At 43.6% G+C, this 23,556-nt stretch overlaps 1 protein-coding gene across 1 annotated transcript; it reads left to right on the top strand.

Moving 5' to 3' along the window:
- Positions 1-353: 353 nt before the first annotated feature.
- On the top strand, positions 354-6,678 carry LOC113349726 (probable ubiquitin-like-specific protease 2B). The gene is made up of 15 exons (XM_026593757.1): positions 354-728; positions 1,708-1,836; positions 1,945-1,994; positions 2,244-2,438; positions 2,537-2,606; positions 2,791-2,899; positions 3,262-3,336; positions 3,436-3,561; positions 3,797-3,997; positions 4,096-4,151; positions 4,243-4,330; positions 4,611-4,701; positions 4,829-4,948; positions 5,246-5,632; positions 5,753-6,678. Exons 1-15 carry the CDS (start codon positions 596-598, stop codon positions 6,398-6,400), a joined length of 2,478 nt encoding a protein of 825 aa, XP_026449542.1. The 5' UTR covers positions 354-595; the 3' UTR covers positions 6,401-6,678.
- The last annotated feature ends 16,878 nt before the right edge of the window (positions 6,679-23,556 follow it).

The raw sequence follows: 23,556 nt of genomic DNA, 5'->3' as shown, positions 1-23,556 counted from the left end.
TGAAGTTAATCATATGGATTCAACCATTGGAAAAGCAACTCAACCCGAGTTTGTTCCTAAAGACACCGAATCGACACCGTCAAACCTTGTGTGTGCAGTAATATATTCTATTATTTTCAACAAAACTGCCGTTTTACGTTTCACCGGCCATTTCGCCCCGGAAAAAAAGTCCTACTTCCAAGCCCTGCGGAGTACTACTACTCGTTGACCGTTGACAAGCACCATTTAATTGAGTCAAGACACTTCCAACCGAAAGGCTATCTGAAATTGAAACCTGCTAAGCACTTTCAAATCCTAAAATACCCTCATTCATTATCATTAATTCACATCTTCTTGTGAATATACTGCATCACTCAATGTAGGATAAATTGACATTCTCCATTTCTTCCCATTGCTTCTCCAAAATCTAGGGCATCTTTTTAAACTTCAACGCGATTTCCCTAAACCGTGAAGACTTTTTTTCCCCTTCTTCTTCTAATCGTCGAGGATGTTTCAGATCTTGTGATTATCTTTTACTATCATTACAACTTAAACCCTAGCTAGCTCCAATTACTCAGTAGTGACTGGTTTTTTGGTGTCTCAATTTTTGTGCGCAATGGAAGAAAACTCAGATAATGAAAAATTCGACGCTTTTGAATTTAATACTGATGATGAAGCTGTTGAATTGGTCTCTGAAAAATTCGTCGATAAATTCACTAGTAATCCTGCTTCGTTGTACCTTCAACCCGGTAAGTCCTTTTTACAGAAACCTTTTTTGGGGGGAGGGGGAAATTTCAGTTTTTTAAATGTATGTAATTAGGTTAAGTTTGTTCACAGTTTACAAATTGGGGAAAATGTTAGATTTGTTAATTTAATTAGGTTAAGTGTACATGCGGAGAGTCTAGAATTAAGTGGTTGAGGAAGTACTATTTCTTTCTTATCTTGCTAACTGTTATGGTTTTCAGACTATATGTAAGGTAGCTTAGGATCAGTGGTAAACCTTACTTATTGCTTGTAGCTATTTTGGCATAACCAAATGTTGTTAGTGATGGGTGTGTGATCATTTCTACTTGGAACGCAGAATTCCTACATTTTGGCTTCACTCAAATAATTTAAGCTTCTAGGGAATGTAGTTTTCTTTATTATCGAAAGAGCAAATTAAATTTAAAATGAGAGCTGACACTAAGATAGTAGCAACTCAAGGAGCAATTAGCAAAGGCAGTACTTACAGTCCATTTATGCATTATGCATTTGACAGCAATGACGATCCTATAGATGGAGCAATATTTACTCTGAAAATTATGTTGTCTCTCTCAATCCAAATAGTTCATCTATAGGCAGGGGATGATATCCCGGAACCATTACCTCAACCTCTACCTTTTTTTTTTCTTCTTTTAACTCCATCCCAAAGTGTTATCTGAATTGATTCAGAGAATATCAACTTCAGTCGAATTTTTGTAAGAAGCAGCCTCATATTTTCGCAGTTTTGGAGCAATGCAAGAAAAAATTGGTATTTGTTTGCTCACTTGTAGGATATGTGGTTGTTATCAAAATCTGACGTCGCTATTTATTTATATATTTCTCATATTTTAGTACTATGTGTTTATGGATTATCTCATCCTGCCAGGTGACTGTTTTTTCTTTATCACTTAGGTCGTTCGTGGGAAGAAAATTGTATTATATGTAATACTCTAACACTATAGAATAATTTAAGTTGTCTCTTTGTAGTTTCTAGTGAAGCTGATTTTCAACCAAGGAATATGGATGACATTGATGTGCAAGCCAATGACTTCTCAGATGAAGGTGATTCAAGCTCTCCATCATCACCTTCTTCTTCTGATCTTGGCGAAAACGAAGGTTATTTTCTCAGAATTTAAATTTCAATATGTATTTAATAGTACAATTGCAGAGTGGTTTCCCTGTAAATTTTACCTCATTATCCTTTTGTGGTGTATATAAATTCAGGCTATTTAGAAGATCCAGCGTCTCATTCTTTTTCTGATGGTCTGGAATTGGTAAGTGCATTTTTACCATCTTTTTTTTGAAGTATTGCCTTTAAATTGGCATTTTGTAATTAAAAAGATGCCCAGAGATGGTTTTCTGAGATAAAGCCTTAGACTGAGTCTTGATCCTGAGATTATATCCAGCCGTTTTAAAATAAATCGGCAGTGTTTATAGAGGCTGTAGGCTACATGAAGATCTGATTCTTTTTTATATATAAATTCCTCATCTTTAACTGCTCCTCCGTCTTGGTGTTATGGCAGGAATCAGTGGATGTGGTAGTTGTTTCCCCTGATTATATTACATTTAGGGACAAATATTGTACAGAATCCTCGCTGATTTTTTCCAGTAGTGGTGTTACGCTCGAGGGTACAAATACACTTGGAGAGAAGGAATGTTTTAGATCAGAATGGTCAATTTATGATGTCACTCATATTGAGTCCAAGTGGTGTGTTATGGTGGGTTCCACCACTCTTCCTAGCTTTTTATGCTATATGTGGACGCGACTGCGGCTTCGGCTGCAAAACATTTGCTAACATCTGTTTACTGTGTTCAGGTTGATACAGCTCTAGTTAAGCTCCATGTAAGAGAAACTACTGTAGTGGGAGATTCACATGGGCCTCCAGGTCAGTGTACACTCTGCACAAAGTTTCAGTGTGTTTAGACAACTTGACTGATTGCTACATCAACAAACTTTTATGCTTGATTCTTATCAGTGATCTAGCTTAGTTTTCATCCATTGTACTTACACACAAAGATCTATCCTTTTTGTGAGTAACTTTGGCTACCATTGTTTTATGTTTTCTGCAGACGTTGTTGTATTAAACTTCGCAATTTATGATGATCGGTGGGCTCGGAAGCAGGAAAAAATCACGTCACTGAATGCAAGATACAAGGCGGTATGGTATGAAGTGGCAGGGTAAGTGCTTTTGTTTTAATATTAGTAAACATACAAAGATTGTCCAAGTCTGGTAGTATATCTATGTCCTCAAAAAGTTGAGGTGGAAATAGGATATTTCTTGCCCATTTAATGTGTTAGTATAAGATATAGAGGACACCAGTGACCAATGTGTCACATTAAGACCAATGGTATAAGTGCTCAACAACAGATTTGAAAGCTGGCTTTAGTTTGTAAAGTCGATTTTGAATTGGACTGGAGTTTTGTAGATGGTATGTGGAGGTTTGTACATGAGCATTTAGGTATTCAGTTGTTTCTTCTTCTTTTCTATGTTAGCAATTATTTGCACTGAAAGAGATATTATCACACAATTGTGCTCTCAGCAACGGAGTGGCAAGGTTAGAAGGCAACTGTATGGGTCAAAACAGCACATTCTCTTTGGAGCGCTATTTACACGAGTGAGTAAATCAATACAGCTTATATTTTTCTTTGAACTGTCAGATTGTTGTTAAAACTTACACATATTTAGTCAGTGTAATTGTTTTTTGAACTCTCAGAAAGCATTTTGAAGATGTCATCTATCCAAAGGGCGACCCTGATGCTGTTTCTATAAGTAAGAGAGATGTTGATCTATTAGAACCAGAGACTTTCATCAATGATACTCTCATTGACTTCTATATTAAGTAAGTTGAAGTGAACACACATTTTCTTTTTGTGGAGTTGTTATCTTGTTTAATTAAAGCTTAAAGGATCTTTGGTGGAACCAGAAAAGACTATCCCTTAGCCTATTTATTTAAATATTAGCCAGCACACACCAGTTTTTTTGTTTTTGTTTTTGGAGTGTGCATAGAGTTTCTTATGTTTATAAACTACTGACAAGACTCTAAAGACACTATTACAATTCTAAATGACTGGCAGATATCTGAAGAATAAGATCCAACCTGAGGACCAGCATAAGTTCCACTTTTTCAATAGTTTTTTCTTTCGCAAGCTAGCTGATTTGGACAAAGATCCATCTAGTGCTTCGAAAGGCAGGGCAGCTTTTTTACGTGTTCGGAAATGGACAAGAAAAGTGAATCTTTTTGGAAAGGATTACATTTTCATTCCTGTAAATTATAAGTAAGTGTTCAACCATCAAATTTTGCTTGTTTAAAACAGTTTCTTTCTTCCTATTCCTACATGTGTGTTGAATGATGGTCATTTACCTTTTTTGACAGTCTTCATTGGAGTTTGATTGTCCTTTGCCATCTTGGGGAAGTGGCTAAATCTAAAGGTAATTCCTATGCACTTGATATATATTCTGTAACACACTAGGTTCATATTTTCTTCATTTATTCATCTTTGCTTAATGTTTCCGGGTGAAGAAACTGATGACTACCACAAAATGCCCTGCATACTGCATATGGATTCTATCAAAGGAAGTCATAAAGGTCTCCAAAATCTAATTCAGAGGTCTGTAACCTTAAACTTTCACCATCAGATATGACTTGGATTGCAAGTTAAAATACCAATAAGGTGTAAATACTTTTTCATATGGCTTTAATGTCTTGCTCCCTTTTCAAATGAAGAATGTAAACTGTTCGGTAGTTATGGAACGTCCTCTTGCCAAATATTTTTGTTTTAGTTTTAAATGACGACCGATATTATATTCTGAGGTACCGTGTGTCGCGTGATCTTATCTTCGAAAGAATGCGTAATTATCTTTTAATTTTTTTCTAAATTGAGTGTGCAGTTACTTATGGGAGGAGTGGAAAGAGAGGCAAGCAGAATCATCTGAAGATCTATTATCCAAGTTCCTAAATTTACGGTTTATCAATCTCGAGGTATTTTTGGTTACCTCAAGTCCACATCTATTTTAATGTAATTTGATTAAATCTTTGCTTTTAAATTTTCTAGTAAGAGGATAAATAGCAAAAATCTCATAACATCCTGACACCTACTGTACTCCAGCTGCCGCAGCAGGAGAACTCGTTTGATTGTGGTCTCTTCTTGCTACACTATGTGGAATGTTTTCTGGAAGATGCTCCAAATAGCTTCAGCCCCTTAAATATACTAAAGTCTTCCAATTTCGTAAGTGATGTTTTTGTTTGTGAACTGTTTACTAAGTTCTGTTATTCTTAGAGTTCAAATTATACACACCAACTTATACACCCTCCAAACATCTTCTCTTGTGTCAGTACGTCCCTGATTCTGAATCGTATCTTGCTTTTCTGGCTGGCCATTTTATAGAGCATAACATAGAAATTTTGCTCGACCCCAAAACCACTGAACTAGTTGTTCTGGATATTTTTTATTTTTATGCTTAATTTTAGTATTTATTGTATATAATGCTTTTTAAAAACTAGATGTATGAACTTGTCCTTTCAGCTTAACATCGACTGGTTTCCACCTTCTGAAGCTTCTCTTAAGCGTGCTCGTATGAAGAAATTAATCCAGGAACTTGTTGATGATCATTCTCCTGTAACCCCTGAACCTGCTTCTAGTGATGGACTAGCATTTCTTTGTGGGAGGAGCAGTTTGTCCGGGATTGGTGATAATAATTCATTTTTACCTACCGTGGAACCAGGCATTGAAATGAATCTTTTGGAAAGAACACCTACAAATGATGTTCAATTTGGCAACGATCAAGGATCGGTTTACAGGGAGTTTTTTGAGCCTGGAAGTACAGCTGAAACATTTCCACATGAGCAGTATCGGGCCTTTGATCAGCATTCAGTTCCTCACACGTCGAAGTATGGTATGTCACCAATAGAGGTAAAATTTTATCCTTTTCCCGTACCGAGCTTTCTGTTCCTTTACGATCATCTCAAATTTTGGCATCATCGAGATTTAGTAGCATTTCATTTAATGAATTTCTTGTTTGTAAATAAATAGGAAGGAGAAGAATCCCAAGAGGGGATTACTTCACTATCAGGTGCAGCAGGTGGCTGGGAACCAGGTGAACTGACATTTGAAACTTGTTCAACCTCATACGTGTCAAAAACTGTTGGAGAAGCAGAGCAATTATGTAATCTAGGTGGCTTCTCCTTGCACCTTGAAGAACATAATGATAACTCAATCCCTCCTGCCTCCACCTTTGGGTACCAGGATTCATCTGAAGTAAGGTTTGATATGCTCTCCTTAAGCAGAGAAATCGCACCACAAAGTCAGCAAGAACAAACAGAGGAAGCAAATGCCTTCCAAGATAATGTTTATGGTTCTTGCCTCACTGATAAGGCGAATAATTTTATGGTTGAAGGATCCCAAGGAATGGAAAGTAACACTAACGTATTTGAGAACGAAGAATATCTCTCTTGCAAAGGCAGCTCTCCAGCTGCCATATCCTGTGAAGAGAAGAATTTTTTAAGTGAAGAAAGAAATCCTCCAGGAGATGACTTGCAATTAAATGGCGGTGGTGCAAGATCTGGATTAAGTGAAGACCATCAAGATGTGCAACTACTAGAAGATGATTTAAAATCAGAACTAGATGAACATAATCATATTGCTAAGAGGCCAAGGCTTATGCTTTCTAGTGAAGGCTAAAAAATGGTTCACCAGATTCATGTCCAGAATGTGTTTATTGCTCACACGAAGATGCCAATTTCTGAATATACATGGTTGAGTAGTTCTGTAGTATTCATTTTTTTCTACGTGTTTTGCCTGCACCGTGCAGTGAAATTTTCATACCTTGTGTTTTACCTGACCTTGTTGTGAATATTTCTTGCTGGGGGCTCTCTACTATAAAACAACGTTGGCCATTGTAATGTGTACTTAATTAACTCCCATTTTGTCAGAAATGTAAACATGCTCCGGTTCTTGCACGCTTTAGTTCTTCACCCCCGTCTGTTCCAAATTCCCGATCAAAAATGATGAGTCCGAGGCAGCTCCAGATTCTGAGTTACGGACTCACGGTAAATTAACTTTCAATTGGTTAAATATTTCAACTGGTTAATTATGCCTTGATATTATCTTCTGTGAAGAAGTGTACATGATTTTTACAAATTGATTCATTGTCATCCACAGTAAACTTGGCACCACAAATTCTAGTGGATTTTGGTTGTGATGGTTGCGAACAGCTTGCCATGTTTGATACAGAAATGGATATTAGGAATTCTTCGTATATATTAGGGATGGTACGAGATTTCGTAAAGAAGGTGCGACTGAATGAACAATGAGTGTATATATATGAACAATTCAAAGAGAGCGGTTGGATTTAGCCATTGGGATATATCTGGTGGGCGGCTCCGCTAGCGCCGCGAAACTGAGAACGAAACACTAGCGGTTTAATTTATGATGCAGGGGTAAAGGTTCAATCGCTGGTGATGAAATTCAGCCGCGCAACAGCAAATGAAACGCGTGGTTCTCTTTCGAGCGCAGTGGGCAAATTTCTTTGTTCGTCCCCTTTTTTTTTTTTTTTAAAGAGAAAAAGCTTAGGCCTAGCCAGGCTCCTAAGACAAATACATGGCATGAGAGTTATCATTGGCATGGGGAGTATCTCCCATTCAACCATCATTGTTTTTACAAAAAGTAGCTAATTTAAAAGCATCCATATTTTGATGACGATGGATGATGTTTAGATTCAAAAGAACAAAGGAAACTGGGTTGATTCCAATGTTGGTAATGTCTTCTTGGTTGTTGATAATACTTTCATGATAGCTAAGATGAAATCTTCCTTTTACGGCTTCATGGTAGAGTAGCTTGAAACGAGATAAGATCTCCATTGACTTAGCAGATATTTCTATGTTTGTTTGCTGCAATTCCTTTGCCCACTGGAAAGCTAGGTCTGCTCCTCCTGTTTCTCCCCAAGCTCCAGCATATCCTGGATATCCTCTGGTTCCAATGATTGCTCCTGAAAAATCTGTCATAATTAGAGCAGTGTAGAAAAGATGGTTTTCAGGATCTTGTAGGGTACATATCTTGATTGTGTACCCAAAGTCTGAGGAGATATTCATGTTATAAGGAGTAATATCATTATTCATATTTGAATCAGTTTCCTCTGGAATAAGAGTAAAGTCGTTCAAGATCCGTTCCTGCATATCATGCAGTTTATGATGATTGCACATATATTGCTTAATGCGCGTGGAAGTAACTTTCGCAATAGGCTGTATATTTCTGAATATCAGGTCACATCTAGCTTTCCAGATGTACCAGCAACTAGTAGCATACATATTTCTTTCATTACTGGTCATTCCCAGGAATTTATCCATTCTATAAAGATGGTGTCATTATCAAACTGAGTGTGATGGGCACCAATGATATCCTTCCAAACTTGAGTGACAGCAGGACAATTTAAGAACATGTGTGTCATGGTTTCTTCTTCCCATTATTGCAAACAGTGCATGTAGGATTGATATAGTGGAGGACGCTAGCTGTTTTTGCATTTGTGGGTAAAATTCCATGAGCACATTTCCAGATGAAGATTCTGATAACTGGAGCCACTTCCATATTCCAAATAGCTTCCCAATTTCCTGTTGTTGTGTCATTCCTGTAGAGATGATCAATCTTTTCCTTGTGTAGGGCTTTAACAGAAAATTCTCCCTTGTTAGTTAAATTCCAGATTATTCTATCTTCTTCATTTGGGTAGCTCTGTAAACTCAGGATCACTGCAACTTCATTGTTGTTGAGGAGAGAATAGACTTGTGTTTCATTCCAATTTCCATCTGGGAGAAGTAAGGACTCCACTTTGTCAAGTTGATGAGGGAAATTATCAGGTTTTTGAAGTCTTGAGGAGGTATTTGGTATCCAAATGTCCTCCCAAATTCTTATCTTTTTTCCATTTCTAACTCTCCAGGTGCAGTATTGTTGTATATTTCTTATTCCTTCTAAAATTCCTTTCCAAACCCAGGAGTCACCATCTTTTGGTTTGGTATCCATATTGAGAACATTTCTTCCTAATAAATACTTGGCATTCATAAGTTTATACCATAGAGATTCTTTATCCTGCTCAAGTCTCCAACCAATCTTGGTTATCATAGAGTTGTTGAAGATATCCATACTCATGAAGCCTAGGCCCCCCATATCTTTTGTCTTGCATATAGCTGTCCAAGCTTTAGGATAGTAGCTAGAAGGGTTCTCTATATTTTTTCCCCCAGACAAAGTCCCTTTGTAGCTGTTTGAGGGTGAAAACGGTTTCTGCTGATTTCGGTAATTTCGGGCGTGTGGGTGAGAAACGAGTCTAAACCCTAAACAATGCACTGCAAGGGAGTACTTTAGATTCGAGAGATCAATCTGTACAAATCCGGCCTAAACCAAGAAATGGCCGTTCCAGACTTGCTTCGGTCACAAAGAGGAGGAGAAGGGTTGGTTTTGGGGAGGGAAGCGAAGAGAGTGTTGAGACCACAATAGTTGATTCTGGAAGAGTAGTTTTTTTGTGACTTTTATCAGAAAGTGGGAAGCTAACAGATGGGAAAGCTAGAAAACGTTTTCTGAGTGTTGTATGCTCCTGACCTAAACTTGTTGTTCGTTGGAAATAGGTAATGCCTATTTATACAAGTCGAAGTGAAACGTACTTTGGTCTCATTAAGAAATGGAAAACGGGTGAGTAAATGGGAGGAGGTGGTAACCGGTAACGCTTGGAATTGATGTTCCATAAAAGAAAGCGTTTTACCATTACTCCCTGTATTTACTAACCGCCTCATCCTTATGACACTTTCTTATAACGAGCGTAGTGTACGCCGCACGCTGTAAACCGCCAAACCAATACCCAATGAGCATCCCCCAGTTTGTGACATGTGTTGATGTCTCGAGTGTTTTCGTGGAAAATATGTAGCATGTTGTTGTTGTCTGGCAAGTTGAGCTTGGGAGACTTGCCGTATCGGTGGTGACCTTCAACGGTCGAGATTTTGCATCTTAAGAGGAAGGTAGCCGTTGATTATTGCAACCTTTTGTTTGGTAGCCAGTGGCATGAAAGTATGATCAGTATGGCTTTAATATGGCCCAGTTTAGGCGCGGCCAAAAGTTAGGGTTTTGACTTTGTTTAGGCGTGACCAAACTAGGGCCAAAGGTTGCCATGTGTTAGCTAGTAACCTTGGACGGCTAAGATCTGCATCTTAGATGAAAAAGTGGTCGTTGGTTATTGCAGGCCTTCGTTTTTGGTATCCGCATAGGGAAGGACGGCATGGTATGGCGCGGCAAGGTGGTTGGCATGCCTTGGCGCGGTAAGGTTTTGGGCCAAAGGTTACCATGCGTTGTTTGGCGACCTTGGACGGCTAGGATTTGCATCTAGGATGGAAGAGTGGTCGTTGATCGTCGCACGCCTTCGTTTTGGTAGCCACATGGGGAAAGTCGGCATAATATGGCGCGACAAGGTGGTTGGCATTCCTTTGGCACATGTGGCATGGCATGCCTTGGCGCGGTTTGGCGTGGCCAAAACTAGGGTTTTGGGGCAAAGTTTACCATACGTTGTTTCGCGACCTTGGACGGCTAGGGTTTGCATCTAAGAAGAAAAAGTGGTCGTTGATTGTTGTAGGCCTTCGTTTTGGTAGTCGCATAGGGAAGGCCGGCATGGTATGGCGCGACAAGGTGGTTGGCATGCCATTGGCACATGTGGCATGGCATGCCTTGGCGCGGTTTGGCGTGGTCAAAACTAGGGTTTTGGGCCAAAGGTTACCATGCGTTGTTTGGCGATCTTGGACGGCTAGGATTTGCATCTAGGATGGAAGGGTAGTCGTTGATCGTCGCACGCCTTCGTTTTGGTAGCCGCATGGGGAAGGCCGGCATGGTATGACGCGACAAGGTGGTTGGCATGGCATGCCTTGGCGCGGTTTGGCGTGGCCAAAACTAGGGTTTGGGTCAAAGGTTACCATGCGTTGTTTGGCGACCTTGGACGGCTAGGATTTGCATCCAGGATGGAAGGGTGGCCGTTGATCGTCGCACGCCTTCGTTTTGGTAGCCTCATGGGAAAGGCCGGCATGGTATGGCGAGGCAAGGTTGTTGGCATGCCATTGGCACATGTGGCATGGCATGCCTTGGCGCGGTTTGGTGTGGCCAAAACTAGGGTTTTGGGCCAAAGGTTACCATGCGTTGTTTGGCGACCTTGGACGGCTAGGATTTGCATATAGGATGGAAGGGTGGTCGTTGATCGTCGCATGCCTTCGTTTTGGTAGCCGCATGGGGAAGGCTGGCATGGTATGGCGCGGCAAGGTGGTTGGCATGCCATTGGCACATGTGGCATGGCATGCCTTGGAGCGGTTTGGCGTGGCCAAAACTAGGGTTTTGGGACAAAGGTTACCATGCGTTGTTTGGCGACTTTGGGCGGCTAGGATTTGCATCCAGGAAGGAAAGGTGGCCGTTGATCGTCGCACGCCTTCGTTTTGGTAGCCGCATGGGGAAGGCTGGCATGGTATGGCGCGGCAAGGTGGTTGACATGCTATTGGCACATGAGGCATGGAATGCCTTGGCGCGGTTTGGCGTGGCCAAAACTAGGGTTTTGGGCCAAAGTTTACCATACGTTGTTTGACGACCTTGGACGGCTAGGATTTGCATCTAAGATGAAAAAGTGGTCGTTGATTGTTGTAGGCCTTCGTTTTGGTAGCCGCATAGGGAAGGCCGGCATGGTATGGCGCGGCAAGGTGGTTGGCATGCCATTGGCACATATGGCATGGCATGACTTGGCGCGGTTTGGCGTGGCCAAAACTAGGGTTTTGGGCCAAAGGTTACCATGCGTTGTTTGACGATCTTGGACGGCTAGGATTTTCATCTAGGATGGAAGGGTGGTCGTTGATCGTCGCACGCCTTCGTTTTGGTAGCCGCATGGGGAAGGCCGGCATGGTATGGCGCGGCAAGGTGGTTGGCATGGCATGCCTTGGCGCGGTTTGGCATGGCCAAAACTAGGGTTTGGGCCAAAGGTTACCATGCGTTGTTTGGCGACCTTGGACGGCTAGGATTTGCATCTAAGATGGAAGGGTGGTCGTTGATCACCGCACGCCTTCGTTTTGGTAGACGCATGGGGAAGGCCGCATGGTATGGAGCGACAAGGTGGTTGGCATGCCATTGGCACATGTGGCATGTCATGCCTTGGCGCGGTTTGGCGTGTCCAAAACTAGGATTTTGGGCCAAAGGTTACCATGCGTTGTTTGGCGACCTTGGACGGCTAGGATTTGTATCTAGGATGGAAGGGTGGTCGTTGATCATCGCACGCCTTCGTTTTGGTAGTCGCATATGGATGGCCGACATGGTTGGGCCAAGACCAATGGCGCGGATGGCTTGGCATAGTGGGGCCAAGGGTTTGGTACGGACGGCTTGGCATGGTGGGGCCAAGGCAAGGTGCGGTTGGCTTGGCATGGTGGGGCCAAGGGTTTGGCATTCTATTGGCACATGGTGCGGCTAGCATGGTTGGGGCCAAGGAAAGGCACGATTGGCTTGGCATGGTGGGGCTAAGGGTTTGGCATGCCATTGGCGCATGGTGCGGCTAGCATGGTTGGGGCCAAGGCAAGGTGTGGTTGGCTTGGCATGGTGGGGCCAAGGGTTTGGCATGCCATTGGCGCATGGTGCGTCTAGCATGGTTGGCATTCCTTGGCGCGGTAGACGTGGCTGGCATGGTTTTCCATCGCACAGTGGTGCGGCTGGCATGGTTGGCATGCCTTGGCGCGAAGTTGTGGCTGGCATGGTTTGCCATTGGCACAGTGGTGCGGCTGACATGGTTGGCATTCCTTGGCGCGGAGATGTGGCTGGCATGGTTTTCCATTGGCACAGTGGTGCGGCTGGCATGGTTGGCATGCCTTGGCGCGGAGATGTGGCTGGCATGGTTTTCCATTGGTACAGTGGTGAGGATGGCATGGTTGGCATGCCTTGGCGCGCAGATGAGGTTGGCATGGTTTTCCATTGGCACAGTGGTGCGGCTGGCATGGTTGGCATGCCTTGGCGCGGAGATGTGGCAGTCATGGTTTTCCATTGGCACAGTGGTGCGGCTGGCATGGTTGGCATGCCTTGGCGCGGATATGTGGCTGGCATGGTTTTCCATTGGTACAGTGGTGCGGCTGGCATGGTTGGCATGCCTTGGCGCGGTAGTATGAGAATTAGGGTTTGGCATAGATGATGTCGGTCAATGTTAAGGGTTCTGCCGTGGAACATGACACATAAAAAAAAGGTACCCTGGTAATTCTTACGTAGGCATGCTGAACGATTCGATAAATGTGCTAATGGTCATAGTGACGTCATGTCAGTTGTACGGTTTTACGATTTTAACCCTAAGCTAAAAATCACCATCAACATTAAGTCCCCTGCTTAGCTCAGAACAAGAGCATTGTTTCGAGGTAAACATAAGATGGTGACGGGAAAGGACAAAAATCGAAACGACAAGTCGTGGAAAGATGGTCAGGAAGGTCCGACTAACCTTTTTCGAGAGGTAAGGAGAGTCCATGATTCTCGTGTTTGGCGGCTTTGCTTAGATTCTATTCGTGGTGTAGACCGTGAAGTGGTGAGATGAAGATCGTCGACTTAATCTAGCTATGCATCACCTTGGCTGGGCCAGGGAACATCATGACGCTGGCTTGGCGAGTTTTCGGTGTTGGTGTGGCAATTCATGGCACGGACGGCTTGGCATGGTGGGGCCAAGGCAATGCTGCAGTTTGGTGAGGAAAAGCATGCGCGGACGGCTTCGCATGTGGGTCCAAGGCATGGCGCGGTCCTGGCGAGGCAAGCATGGCGGACGGCTTGGCGTGGTGGGACCAAGGAAATGGCGCGGACGGTCTTGGCATGGTGATTGGTCTTCGCGGGCCCGGTTGTCTCTTTTCCTTACTTGACTCAAATAGGAAGTTCTTTACATATTCAAACTCCCAAGTATCACGCCAATAAAAGGAGGGCCTACCTCTCCTTTTACTTCACACCTATATTTTTTTTTATTCTGTCCGTGTGGTAACAGTAAAGCGGACGAGCGAATCCCAGGTATGTCTTCCAAAACTTCCTTTTTAACTTGCTTTTCTTGTTTTGTTTTTTTTTGTGTTAGTGCAAACCCTAGTTGTAGGCTTACCTTTTCATGAAATTGTAGAAATGTTGTCCTTCTGCGTTGGTATGAATCCTAGCCGTAGGTATGCTTTGCACGAACTTGTAATAACATTTAGGCGTGAATACCGTAGTGATGTTGGTCGCCTCAATTACCGTGAAAAGTAAGCATGCATGAGCTGGTAATTGTCATTCCCTTCCCGCGAAAACCTAGCTTCTAGGGTTTACTCTTTTTTCCTAGTGTGACCGTATGTATGGTTCCCGTGGTGGGGCGCGCCTCCTCGGCCGAGCGCAAATTTCCCGCTGCAGGGTACGGTCTTGGCATGAGGAGGCGATGCAGCGTCTGTCAGTCCCCATTTCTTTGCCTATGCGCATTATGACTTTGAAACAAACTGGATTGCGTCCAGGATGAATCTCTTGTGTCTGATAAAATAATTTCCATGCACTTTCCGTAATAATTTCTCTTCGTATTGTTCCATTGTAGTTATTTCGAAGGTGAAAGTAGCGTGGGAGAATTTTTGTTAGGATGTCATTTGAGAAAAGTTCTGCCGTACCAAAAAATGTTGGCAATTCCAAGCCAAACATATATGATGAGTTCAACATCCGCCACGATTAGGAGAAATCATTCCAAGTATGTGTCGATTCTTCTGACTGGTCCGGAAAGTGAAGGAGAGACCCGGTCGGTTCGACCAGGAGGTGTAATAAGGTTTTGTCTTCAGAGGAAAGAGTATCATGCTTCTCCTATTGACTTTAAAATCTCTGTGAGTCCGCTGCATCCCTTTGAGAAATGGACGAGATTCATGATGAGCCAGGAATGTGTAAAAGCCAGTTTGACCAAGACGCAGATCATTGATGCTGTCGCGGCTTCCGCAGTGCTTCAAATTAGGAAATATATTCCAGGCTTGGTTGCTTTTATTTCCAGATGGTGTCCATATACTCATACGGCCATATGCAGGTGGGGTGAAATGACTATCTCCTTAGAGAGCATGGCTGTGTTGTTGAACCTTCCTGTAATAGAAAACCTCGATGTCAAATTGTATGCTGATGAAGAAGAAATGCGCGCCCCTCTGGTTGCGAAATCAAAAGGATTCGTTCAGAAAGAAAACGAAACGAGGTGCTTCTATGGCTGGTGGGTGTCTCAGTGGTTTCCCGATGGGTTGGAGCTGAATCAGAAGAATAGTACGCTTCATGTCGGGGCGTTCTTGGCTCTTTGGTTATCCAGAGATATTTTCGATGACGACTCGGATAAGAAGGAGATAAGACAGGAACTTATCAAGTTTGCCATAAAATTGGCAAAAGGTGTCGTTCTCCCTATTCGCGGCTTGTTTCTTGGTTCTCTGTACACACACTTCGATCAGCTGATCGAGGACATGTGCGCTTCAAATGGTTACATGAAAGTGGATTCGTATATTCATGCCGCCTTTCTCCAAGCGTGGCTGTGGGAGCACTTTGAAAGGTGTGCTCCAAAACCGTTGGCCGTACTTCCCTAGTCTTGGGGTGTCTCTAGGATACTGCGCTGGTCGAATAGGCGCGCCCAAAGATTGGTTCGAACCTGGTTGGATTCCTTTGCTCCTGCCCCGAGCATGTATTTGTCTTCTGATAAAGAGGATATGAGTGTTGGAGAGATGGTGTTCATGCGAAGCTGCACGCCCAGTTATGTGTCGTCTTTCTTTCGAGGATCTTGCAAAGCAGTCTCTTACAATATCGATAGGGCGGCTCGGCATATGGGTTTTGACCAAGGGGTCCCACTTGTTCGTCAACCGGTTGTTCCAGAAGTCTCGTTGCCAACTGTTTTCGATGCTACTGTTCTTGTGTCGGGTAAAAGTCTCCCTTTCCTGCTTGCGGAACGAAATCCATCAACAACCTCCAAATATAACATATTTTGGCAGCATGAGTTTCTCGTTTTCCATGGATTCGTGAATGATGTGGTAGAAAACCGTCGCGGTAAGCCTTCTCCTGCGGTTTTCGCGGAGCATCCACTGCTGAGGGATCCTTCTTCGCCCAAGCGAAAATCCGTTAGCCCGAATGCAGATAGTCCCCAAGTGAAGGAGCGAAGATCTAAAAGCCGTGCAGATGGTTCCCAGTCAGTTTCGACAGCCCTACCGACTTTCAGTTCGTCCAATATGCGGGTACCTGTGATTTTCCTTTTGACTTTAGTTGGATCGTGTATATCCTTGTTTCTTTCCTGAGTATCCGTCTTTATATCTTGCTTAGGTCTCAGCAGCGTGAACGCCTTTACCAAACTTGCAAGTATTCAGAAAACATCGCTTCTCGAGACGGAGGGTGGCGATGCTGAGCCTATCCATGGCAATGAGGAACCTGAGAAGGATGAAAGCTCAGAGTTCAGTGATGGAGAGAGTAGTTCTTCCGACAGCAGTGCTGAATCTTCCTCTGGCCAATCTGAAAGCGAATCAGTGAGTCTCCCGCATGTTTTTTTTCCTTTCTCTTTGGAAAATATCTAATACGTGATGTCATAGGGGGAAACCGTTTCTGAAGATGGCCCTGAGATGGAGACTGGTGTTGATACAGCTTTGTCTCCAATTGTGGAAGCCGCACCGGGCGACCTTGAAATGGATGTTGATCGAGATGAAAATGTCGTTGTGACTCAGACAATGGAAAGTACTCCAGTGGCCGCAGGTGAAATTATCGTTAGGAATCCCTTGTCGGTTGCTGATGTAGACGCGGGCGCCACTTTCAACCCTCCATACCTGGTTCCTTATCCGGATCATGTGTTGATCGGGGGATTTAGCGTGCCAGCCAAACATGCGGCGCTATACACCAAGATATGGGAAAGCTACGGACATATCGCCACGACCAAGAAGATTACTAGTCGATTTGCGTTGGTTAAGCGTGTGGAGGAAGCTTTATCTTCGATTGACGACATGTGCAACGTGACCGGTAATACTGTTTCTAAGGATGTAATCTCGAGCTGGAGGTTCCATCGTGACATGTGTGTAAACTTCGAGTTCAATGTTCCTTGGTTCGTTGACGGTTTCTTTGAGGTTGAAAAGTTGCTGGTCGAAACAGTCGAAGGTCCTTCTGTGGATATGGTGAAGAAGCAGGAAGCGAAAGTCGAAAAAAATTCCAGGAAGCTGAAGTTGAAGAGGGCGGCTCTCCAAAGCACGAAGGAGGATCTTGCTAAGAAGGGCAATCCATTGTTGAAAAACTTTCCTTCAATGTATTTCTGTCTTCTGAACTTCTTATTTTTAGGTTTTTTTTTTGAAAGGCAAATGAAACGCCTAGTTTATGGTTTTGATTTCCTGGATTTTTGGGTTGATAGACAAATGTTACCTTGAGGGTTTTGGATTATTCTTTTGGAATGGATTGTTTTGGGAATGATGTTGTCTTGGTTACGATTGCAGGTGACCGCAAACATCCCAGGAAAACCATGGAACCGTGAGTGTTGCGTGTCGGTAGATGACATGGGGTGAAACATAACATGGATATCGGTTTTATCATTCTCGTGAAAACTTGAAATAGCAAACCATGTATTTTGTCTAGGTAAGACATACTCGGTTTTTTCGGGTGTAAGACCGAGTTTTACGGGAGGCACCGCCGTGATTGTGGAAAGTCCCCAGTCGTCTCATCTGAAAATCGAGTCGTCGATCCCTGGTTGGATTGTTCGCTTCTAACCTCTAAGCAGTCCCCAGTCATTCCTGTAGAGATGATCAATCTTTTCCTTGTATAGGGCTTTAACATAAAATTCTCCCTTGTTAGTGAAATTCCAAATTATTCTATCTTCTTCATTTGGGTGGCTCTGTAAACTCAGGATCACTGCAGCTTTATTGTTGTTGAAGAAAGAATAGACTTGTGTTTCATTCCAATTTCCATCTGGGAGAATTAAGGACTCCACTTTGCCAAGTTGATGAGGGAAATTATCAGGTTTTTGAAGTCTTGAGGAGGTATTTGGTATCCAAATGTCCTCCCAAATTCTTATCTTTTTTCCATTTCCAACTCTCCAGGTGCGGTATTGTTGTATATTTCTTATTCCTTCTAAACTTCCTTTCCACACCCTGGAGTCACCATCTTTTGGTTTGGTATCCATATTGAGAACATTTCTGCCTAATAAGTACTTGGCATTCATAAGTTTATACCATAGAGATTATTTATCATGTTCAAGTCTCCATCCAATCTTGGTTATCATAGAGTTGTTGAAGATATCCATATTCATGAAGCCTAGGCCCCCCATCTCTTTTGGATTGCATACAGCTGTCCAAGCTTTAGGATAGTAGCCAGAAGGGTTCTCTATATTTTTTCCCCAGAAAAAGTCCCTTTGTAGCTGTTTGAGGGTGAAAACGGTTTCTGCTGATTTCGGTAATTTCGGGCGTGTGGGTGAGAAACGAGTCTAAATCCAAAACAATATATTGCAAGGGAGTACTTTAGAATCGAGAGATCAATCTGTACAAATCCGGCCTAAACCAAGAAATGTCCGTTCCAGACTTGCTTCGATCACAAAGAGGAGGAGAAGGGTTGGTTTTGGGGAGGGAAGCGAAGAGAGTGTTGAGACCACAATAGTTGATTCTGGAAGAGTAGTTGTTTTGTGACTTGTATCAGAAAGTGGGAAGCTAACAGATGGGAAAGCTAGCAAACGTTTTCTGAGTGCTGTATGCTCCTGACCTGAACTTGTTGTTCGGTGGAAATAGGTAATGCCTATTTATACAAGTCGAAGTGAAACGTACTCTTGTCTTATTAAGAAATGGAAAACGGGTAAGTAAATAAGAAGAGGTGGTAAACGGTAACGTTTGGAATTGATGTTCCATAAATGCTAGCGTTTCACCATTACTCCTTGTATTTACTAAACGCCTCATCCTTATGACACTTTCTTATAACGAGCGTAGTGTACGTCGCACGCTGTAAACCGCTAAACCAATACCCAATGAGCATCCCCCAGTTTGTGACATGTGTTTATGTCTCGAGTGTTTTCGTGGAAAATATGTAGCATGTTGTTGTTGTCTGGCAAGTTGAGCTTGGGAGACTTGCCGGATCGGTGGTGACCTTCAACGGTCGAGATTTTGCATCTTAAGAGGAAGGTAGCCGTTGATTATTGTAACCTTTTGTTTGGTAGCCAGTGGCATGAAAGTATGATCAGTATGGCTTTAATATGGCCCAGTTTAGGTGCGACCAAAAGTTAGGGTTTTGGCTTTGTTTAGGCGCGGCCAAATTAGGGACAAAGGTTGCCATGTGTTAGATGCTAACCTTGGACGGCTAAGATCTGCATCTTAGATGAAAAAGTGGTCGTTGATTGTTGCAGGCCTTCGTTTTCGTATCCGCATAGGGAAGGCCGGCATGGTATGGCGCGGCAAGGTGGTTGGCATGCCATTGGCACATGTGGCATGGCATGCCTTGGCGCGGTTTGGCGTGGCCAAAACTAGGGTTTTGGGCCAAAGGTTACCGTGCTTTGTTTGGCGACCTTGGACGGCTAGGATTTGCATCTAGGATGGAAGGGTGGCCGTTGATTGTCGCACGCCTTCGTTTTGGTAGCCGCATGGGGAAGGCTGTCATGGTATGGCGCGACAAGGTGGTTGGCATGCCTTGGCGCGGTTTGGCGTGGCCAAAACTAGGGTTTTGGGCCAAAGTTTACCATGCGTTGTTTGGCGACCTTGGACGGCTAGGATTTGCATCTAAGATGAAAAAGTGTTTGTTGATTGTTGCAGGCCTTCGTTTTGGTAGCCGCATAGGGAAGGCCGACATGGTATGGCGCGACAAGGTGGTTGGCATGCCATTGGCACATGTGGCATGGCATGCCTTGGCGTGGCCAAAACTAGGGTTTTGGGCCAAAGGTTACCATGTGTTGTTTAGCAAACTTGGACGGCTAGGATTTGCATCTAGGATGTAAGGGTGGCCGTTGATCGTCGCACGCCTTCGTTTTGGTAGCCGCATGGGGAAGGCCGGCATGGCATGGCGCGAGAAGGTGGTTGGTATGCCATTGGCACATGCGGCATGGCATGCCTTGGCGCGGTTTGGCGTGGACAAAACTAGGGTTTTAAGCCAAAGGTTACCATGCGTTGTTTGGCGACCTTGGACGGCTAGGATTTACATCCAGGATGGAAGGGTGGTCGTTGATCGTCGCACGCCTTCGTTTTGGTAGCCGCATGGTATGGCGCGGCAAGGTGGTTGGCATGCCATTGGAGCATGTGGCATGGCATGTCTTGGCGCGGTTTGGCGTGGCCAAAACTAGGGTTTTGGGACAAAGGTTACCATGCGTTGTTTGGCGAATTTGGGCGGCTAGGATTTGCATCCATGATGGAAGGGTGGCCGTTGATCGTCGCACACCTTCGTTTTGGTAGCCGCATGGGAAAGGCTGGCATGGTATGGCACGACAAGGTGGTTGGCATGCCATTTGCACATGTGGCATGGCATGCCTTGGCGCGGTTTGGCGTGGCCAAAACTAGGGTTTTAGGCCAAAGGTTACCATGCGTTGTTTGGCGACCTTGGACGGCTAGGATTTGCATCTAGGATGGAAGGGTGGTCGTTGATCGTCGCACGCCTTCGTTTTGGTAGCCGCATGGTATGGCGCGGCAAGGTGGTTGGCATTCCATTGACACATGTGGCATGGCATGCCTTGGCGCGGTTTGGCCTGACCAAAACTAGAATTTTGGGCCAAAGGTACCATGCATTGTTTGGAAACCTTGGACGGCTAGGATTTGCATCTAGGATGGAAGGGTGGTCGTTGATCGTCGGACGCCTTCGTTTTGGTAGCCGCATAGGGAAGGCCGGCATTGTGGAGCCAAGGCCAATGACGCGGACGGCTTGGCATGGTGGGGCCAAGGCAAGGTGCGGTTGTCTTGGCATGGTGGGGCCAAGGGTTTGGCATGCCATTGGTGCATGGTGCGGCTAGCATGGTTGGGGCCAAGGCAAGGACGGTTGGCTTGGCATGGTGGGACCAAGGGTTTGGCATGCCATTGGCGCATGGTGCGGATAGCATGGTCGGGGCCAAGGCAAGGTGCGGTTGGCTTGGCATGGTGGGGCCAAGGGTTTGGCATGCCATTGGTGCATGGTTCGGATAGCATGGTTGGCACGCCTTTGCTCGGTAGACGTGGCTGGCATGGTTTGCCATGCCTTGGCGCGGAGATGTGTCTGGCATGGTTTTCCATTAATGGTGCGACTGGCATGGTTGGCATGCCTTAGCGCGAAGATGTGGCTGGCTTGGTTTGCCGTTGGCACAGTGGTGCGGCTGGCATGGTTGGCATGCCTAGGCGCGGAGATGTGGCTGGCATGGTTGGCATGCCTTGGCGCGGAGATGTGGGTGGCATGGTTTGCCATTGGCACAGTGGTGCGGCTGGCATGGTTGGCATGCCTTGGCGCGGAGATGTGGATGGCATGGTTTGCCATTGGCACAATGGTGCGGCTGGCATGGTTGGAATGACTTGGCGCGAAGATGTGGTTGGCATGCCTTGGCGCGGTAGCATGAGAATTAGGGTTTGGCATATATGATGTCGGTCAATGTTAAGGGTTCTGCCGTGGAACATGACACATAAAAAAAAGGGTACCCTGGTAATTCTTACGTAGGCATGCTGATCGATTCAATAAATGTGCTAATGGTCATAGTGACGTCATGTCAGTTGTACGGTTTTACGATTTTAACCCTAAGCTAAAAACCACAATCGATAGTAGCTTGTTTAAATCTTTACAAGTTTTCTTTGTACCTTGAAACAGTTCATTTGACAAATCCAGGATGAAGAAGTGACAGATTTGATGAGAACTTCCCTTCCTGTAGGGTTTAGAGGAACATTTTTCCATCTTGAGAGTTTGATCTTCGATTTTTCCACTCCTGGTTTAAAGGAACTAATTTTGCTTCTGTGAGTGAATAAAGGTGAGCCTAGGTATTTGTCCTCTAGATGAAGTACCTGAACTCCCATAGAGATACTGATTTGAGGAATAAGACTTGGATTTGTATTTTTGCTGAAAAAGACTCCAGATTTTGTTGAAGTTTATAAGTTGCCCAGAGATGCTTCCAAATAGTTGAAGAGTCTGCATAACATTTTGAGCTTCAGTCATGTTGGCTTTGCAGAAAATCATACAGTCATCAGTAAAAAGAAGATGGCTGATGGAGGGAGATGCTTTACATATCTTGATTCCATTCAATATTCCTATCTCCGCAGCATGTAGAAGAGTTCTTGAGAGGGATTCCATGCAGAAAAGAAATAAATAAGAAGATAATGGGTCCCCCTGTCTTAGCCCTCCGGAGGGTTTGAAGAACTTATCAGGAGACCCATTGATAAGAACTGCAGAAGTAGATGTTGAGATGCATTGTAGAATTTTTGGTGCACCATTGCTCATCAAACCCTATTTTCTTCATTATTTTCATCAGAAAATTCCAGTCCACCCTGTCAAATTCCTTTTCCATGTCAATTTTGATGCCCATAACCCCAGAATTTCTTTTTTTTTTCCTCTCTTAGATCTCATGTTGTGTATGATTTCATGGGATATAGCAATGTTGTCTGAGATCTGTCTTCCAGAAATAAAAGCAGATTGATAAGGAGATATGATTTTAGGGAGATGAAGTTTCATTCTCTGAGCTAGAAGCTTGGAAATGATTTTGTATGTGGTATTGCATAAGCTTATAGGCCTGAAGTGGCTTAGGGAGGTTGGATTGTCTATTTTTGGAATGAGGGATATGAAGGTAGAGTTCATTTCCTTGAGAAGATGACCAGAGGAGAAGAATTTTTGGACCATTTTGACAATGTCAGTGCCTATAATCTCCCAATTGGATTTAAATAAATTTGGTGGGAATCCATCTGGCTCAGGAGCTTTGTCACTTGCCATACTAAATAATATAGCTTTAATATCCTCTAGCTCAGGTTTCCCGTTGAGCAAAATGTTATTATCAATATTGGTTATGGAGGATGGTATGAGATTGATAATTTCATTTAAGGGGTTTATGGGTTCAGCAGTGGCCATTTGTGAAAAGTGGTTGGTAAAGCAGTTTTTAACTTCTTGATAGTATGTGATCCATTGTCCTTCCTCATTATGAATTGTCTCAATTTTATTTCTTCTTGTTCTGCTCTTGGTAGATTTGTGGAAGTAACTTGTGTTTTGATCTCCCAGCTTGATAAGTTGATTTATACTCTTAGTTTTCCAGAATTTTTCCTCAATATAAAACCAATGTTTGAGTTGTTTTCTTGCATTAGCCAGAGCTTGTCCTTTATCATCTTTGAAGTAGTGTATGTGAAGCAAGTTTAGGTATTGTTTGCTTTCCTAAATATTTGTTGTAATGTTGCCATAAACTTCCTTGTTCCAAACTCTGATATGCAGCTTTATGTCTTTCAGTTTTCTTGCAATAATGAAAGCACTTGAGCCAGGAATGTGCTTCCCCTAGCACTCTGCTATAATTTTTCTACAATCTTCATGATCTAACCAGGGACCAAAAAACTTGAAAGGTATCTAGCCATTTTTCCAATTAGGATTGGAATTTAGAAAAATAGGATGATGGTCAGACCCAATAGCAAGCATGTTGGTAATGGTGGTGTTTGGGTAGATAGCTAGACAATCATCAGTTGCAAGACCTTTATCCAGTCTTTGCTCAGTGAGAGCATGACCTTTTCTTTTGTTAGACCAAGTGAAAGGACAACCAGTGAAACCAAGATCTATCAAATCCAGCTCAAGGATCTTTCCATTGAAAATATCAGCTTCATTCTTATCCATGGGGTGAGTACTGAATTTTTCAGTATCATGCAGAATAAAATTGAAGTCCCCTATTACCAACCATGGAAGGTTATAAGAGGCTGTAGTTTTAGACAGCATCTTCCAGGAATGAA

Source organism: Papaver somniferum, chromosome 2 (assembly GCF_003573695.1).
Source record: "Papaver somniferum cultivar HN1 chromosome 2, ASM357369v1, whole genome shotgun sequence".
NCBI classification, from domain to species: Eukaryota; Viridiplantae; Streptophyta; class Magnoliopsida; order Ranunculales; family Papaveraceae; genus Papaver; species Papaver somniferum.
This window is presented reverse-complemented; position numbering and strand designations above follow the sequence as displayed.

Bases quoted from the DNA above. Each gene is read 5' to 3' on its own strand.
- LOC113349726 (XM_026593757.1), top strand. From the start codon at position 596: ATGGAAGAAAACTCAGATAATGAAAAATTCGACGCTTTTGAATTTAAT. The intron at 2,900-3,261 runs GTAAGTGCTTTT...TTGTGCTCTCAG, and splicing joins GTATGGTATGAAGTGGCAGG to CAACGGAGTGGCAAGGTTAG. The intron at 4,331-4,610 runs GTCTGTAACCTT...TTGAGTGTGCAG, and splicing joins CTCCAAAATCTAATTCAGAG to TTACTTATGGGAGGAGTGGA.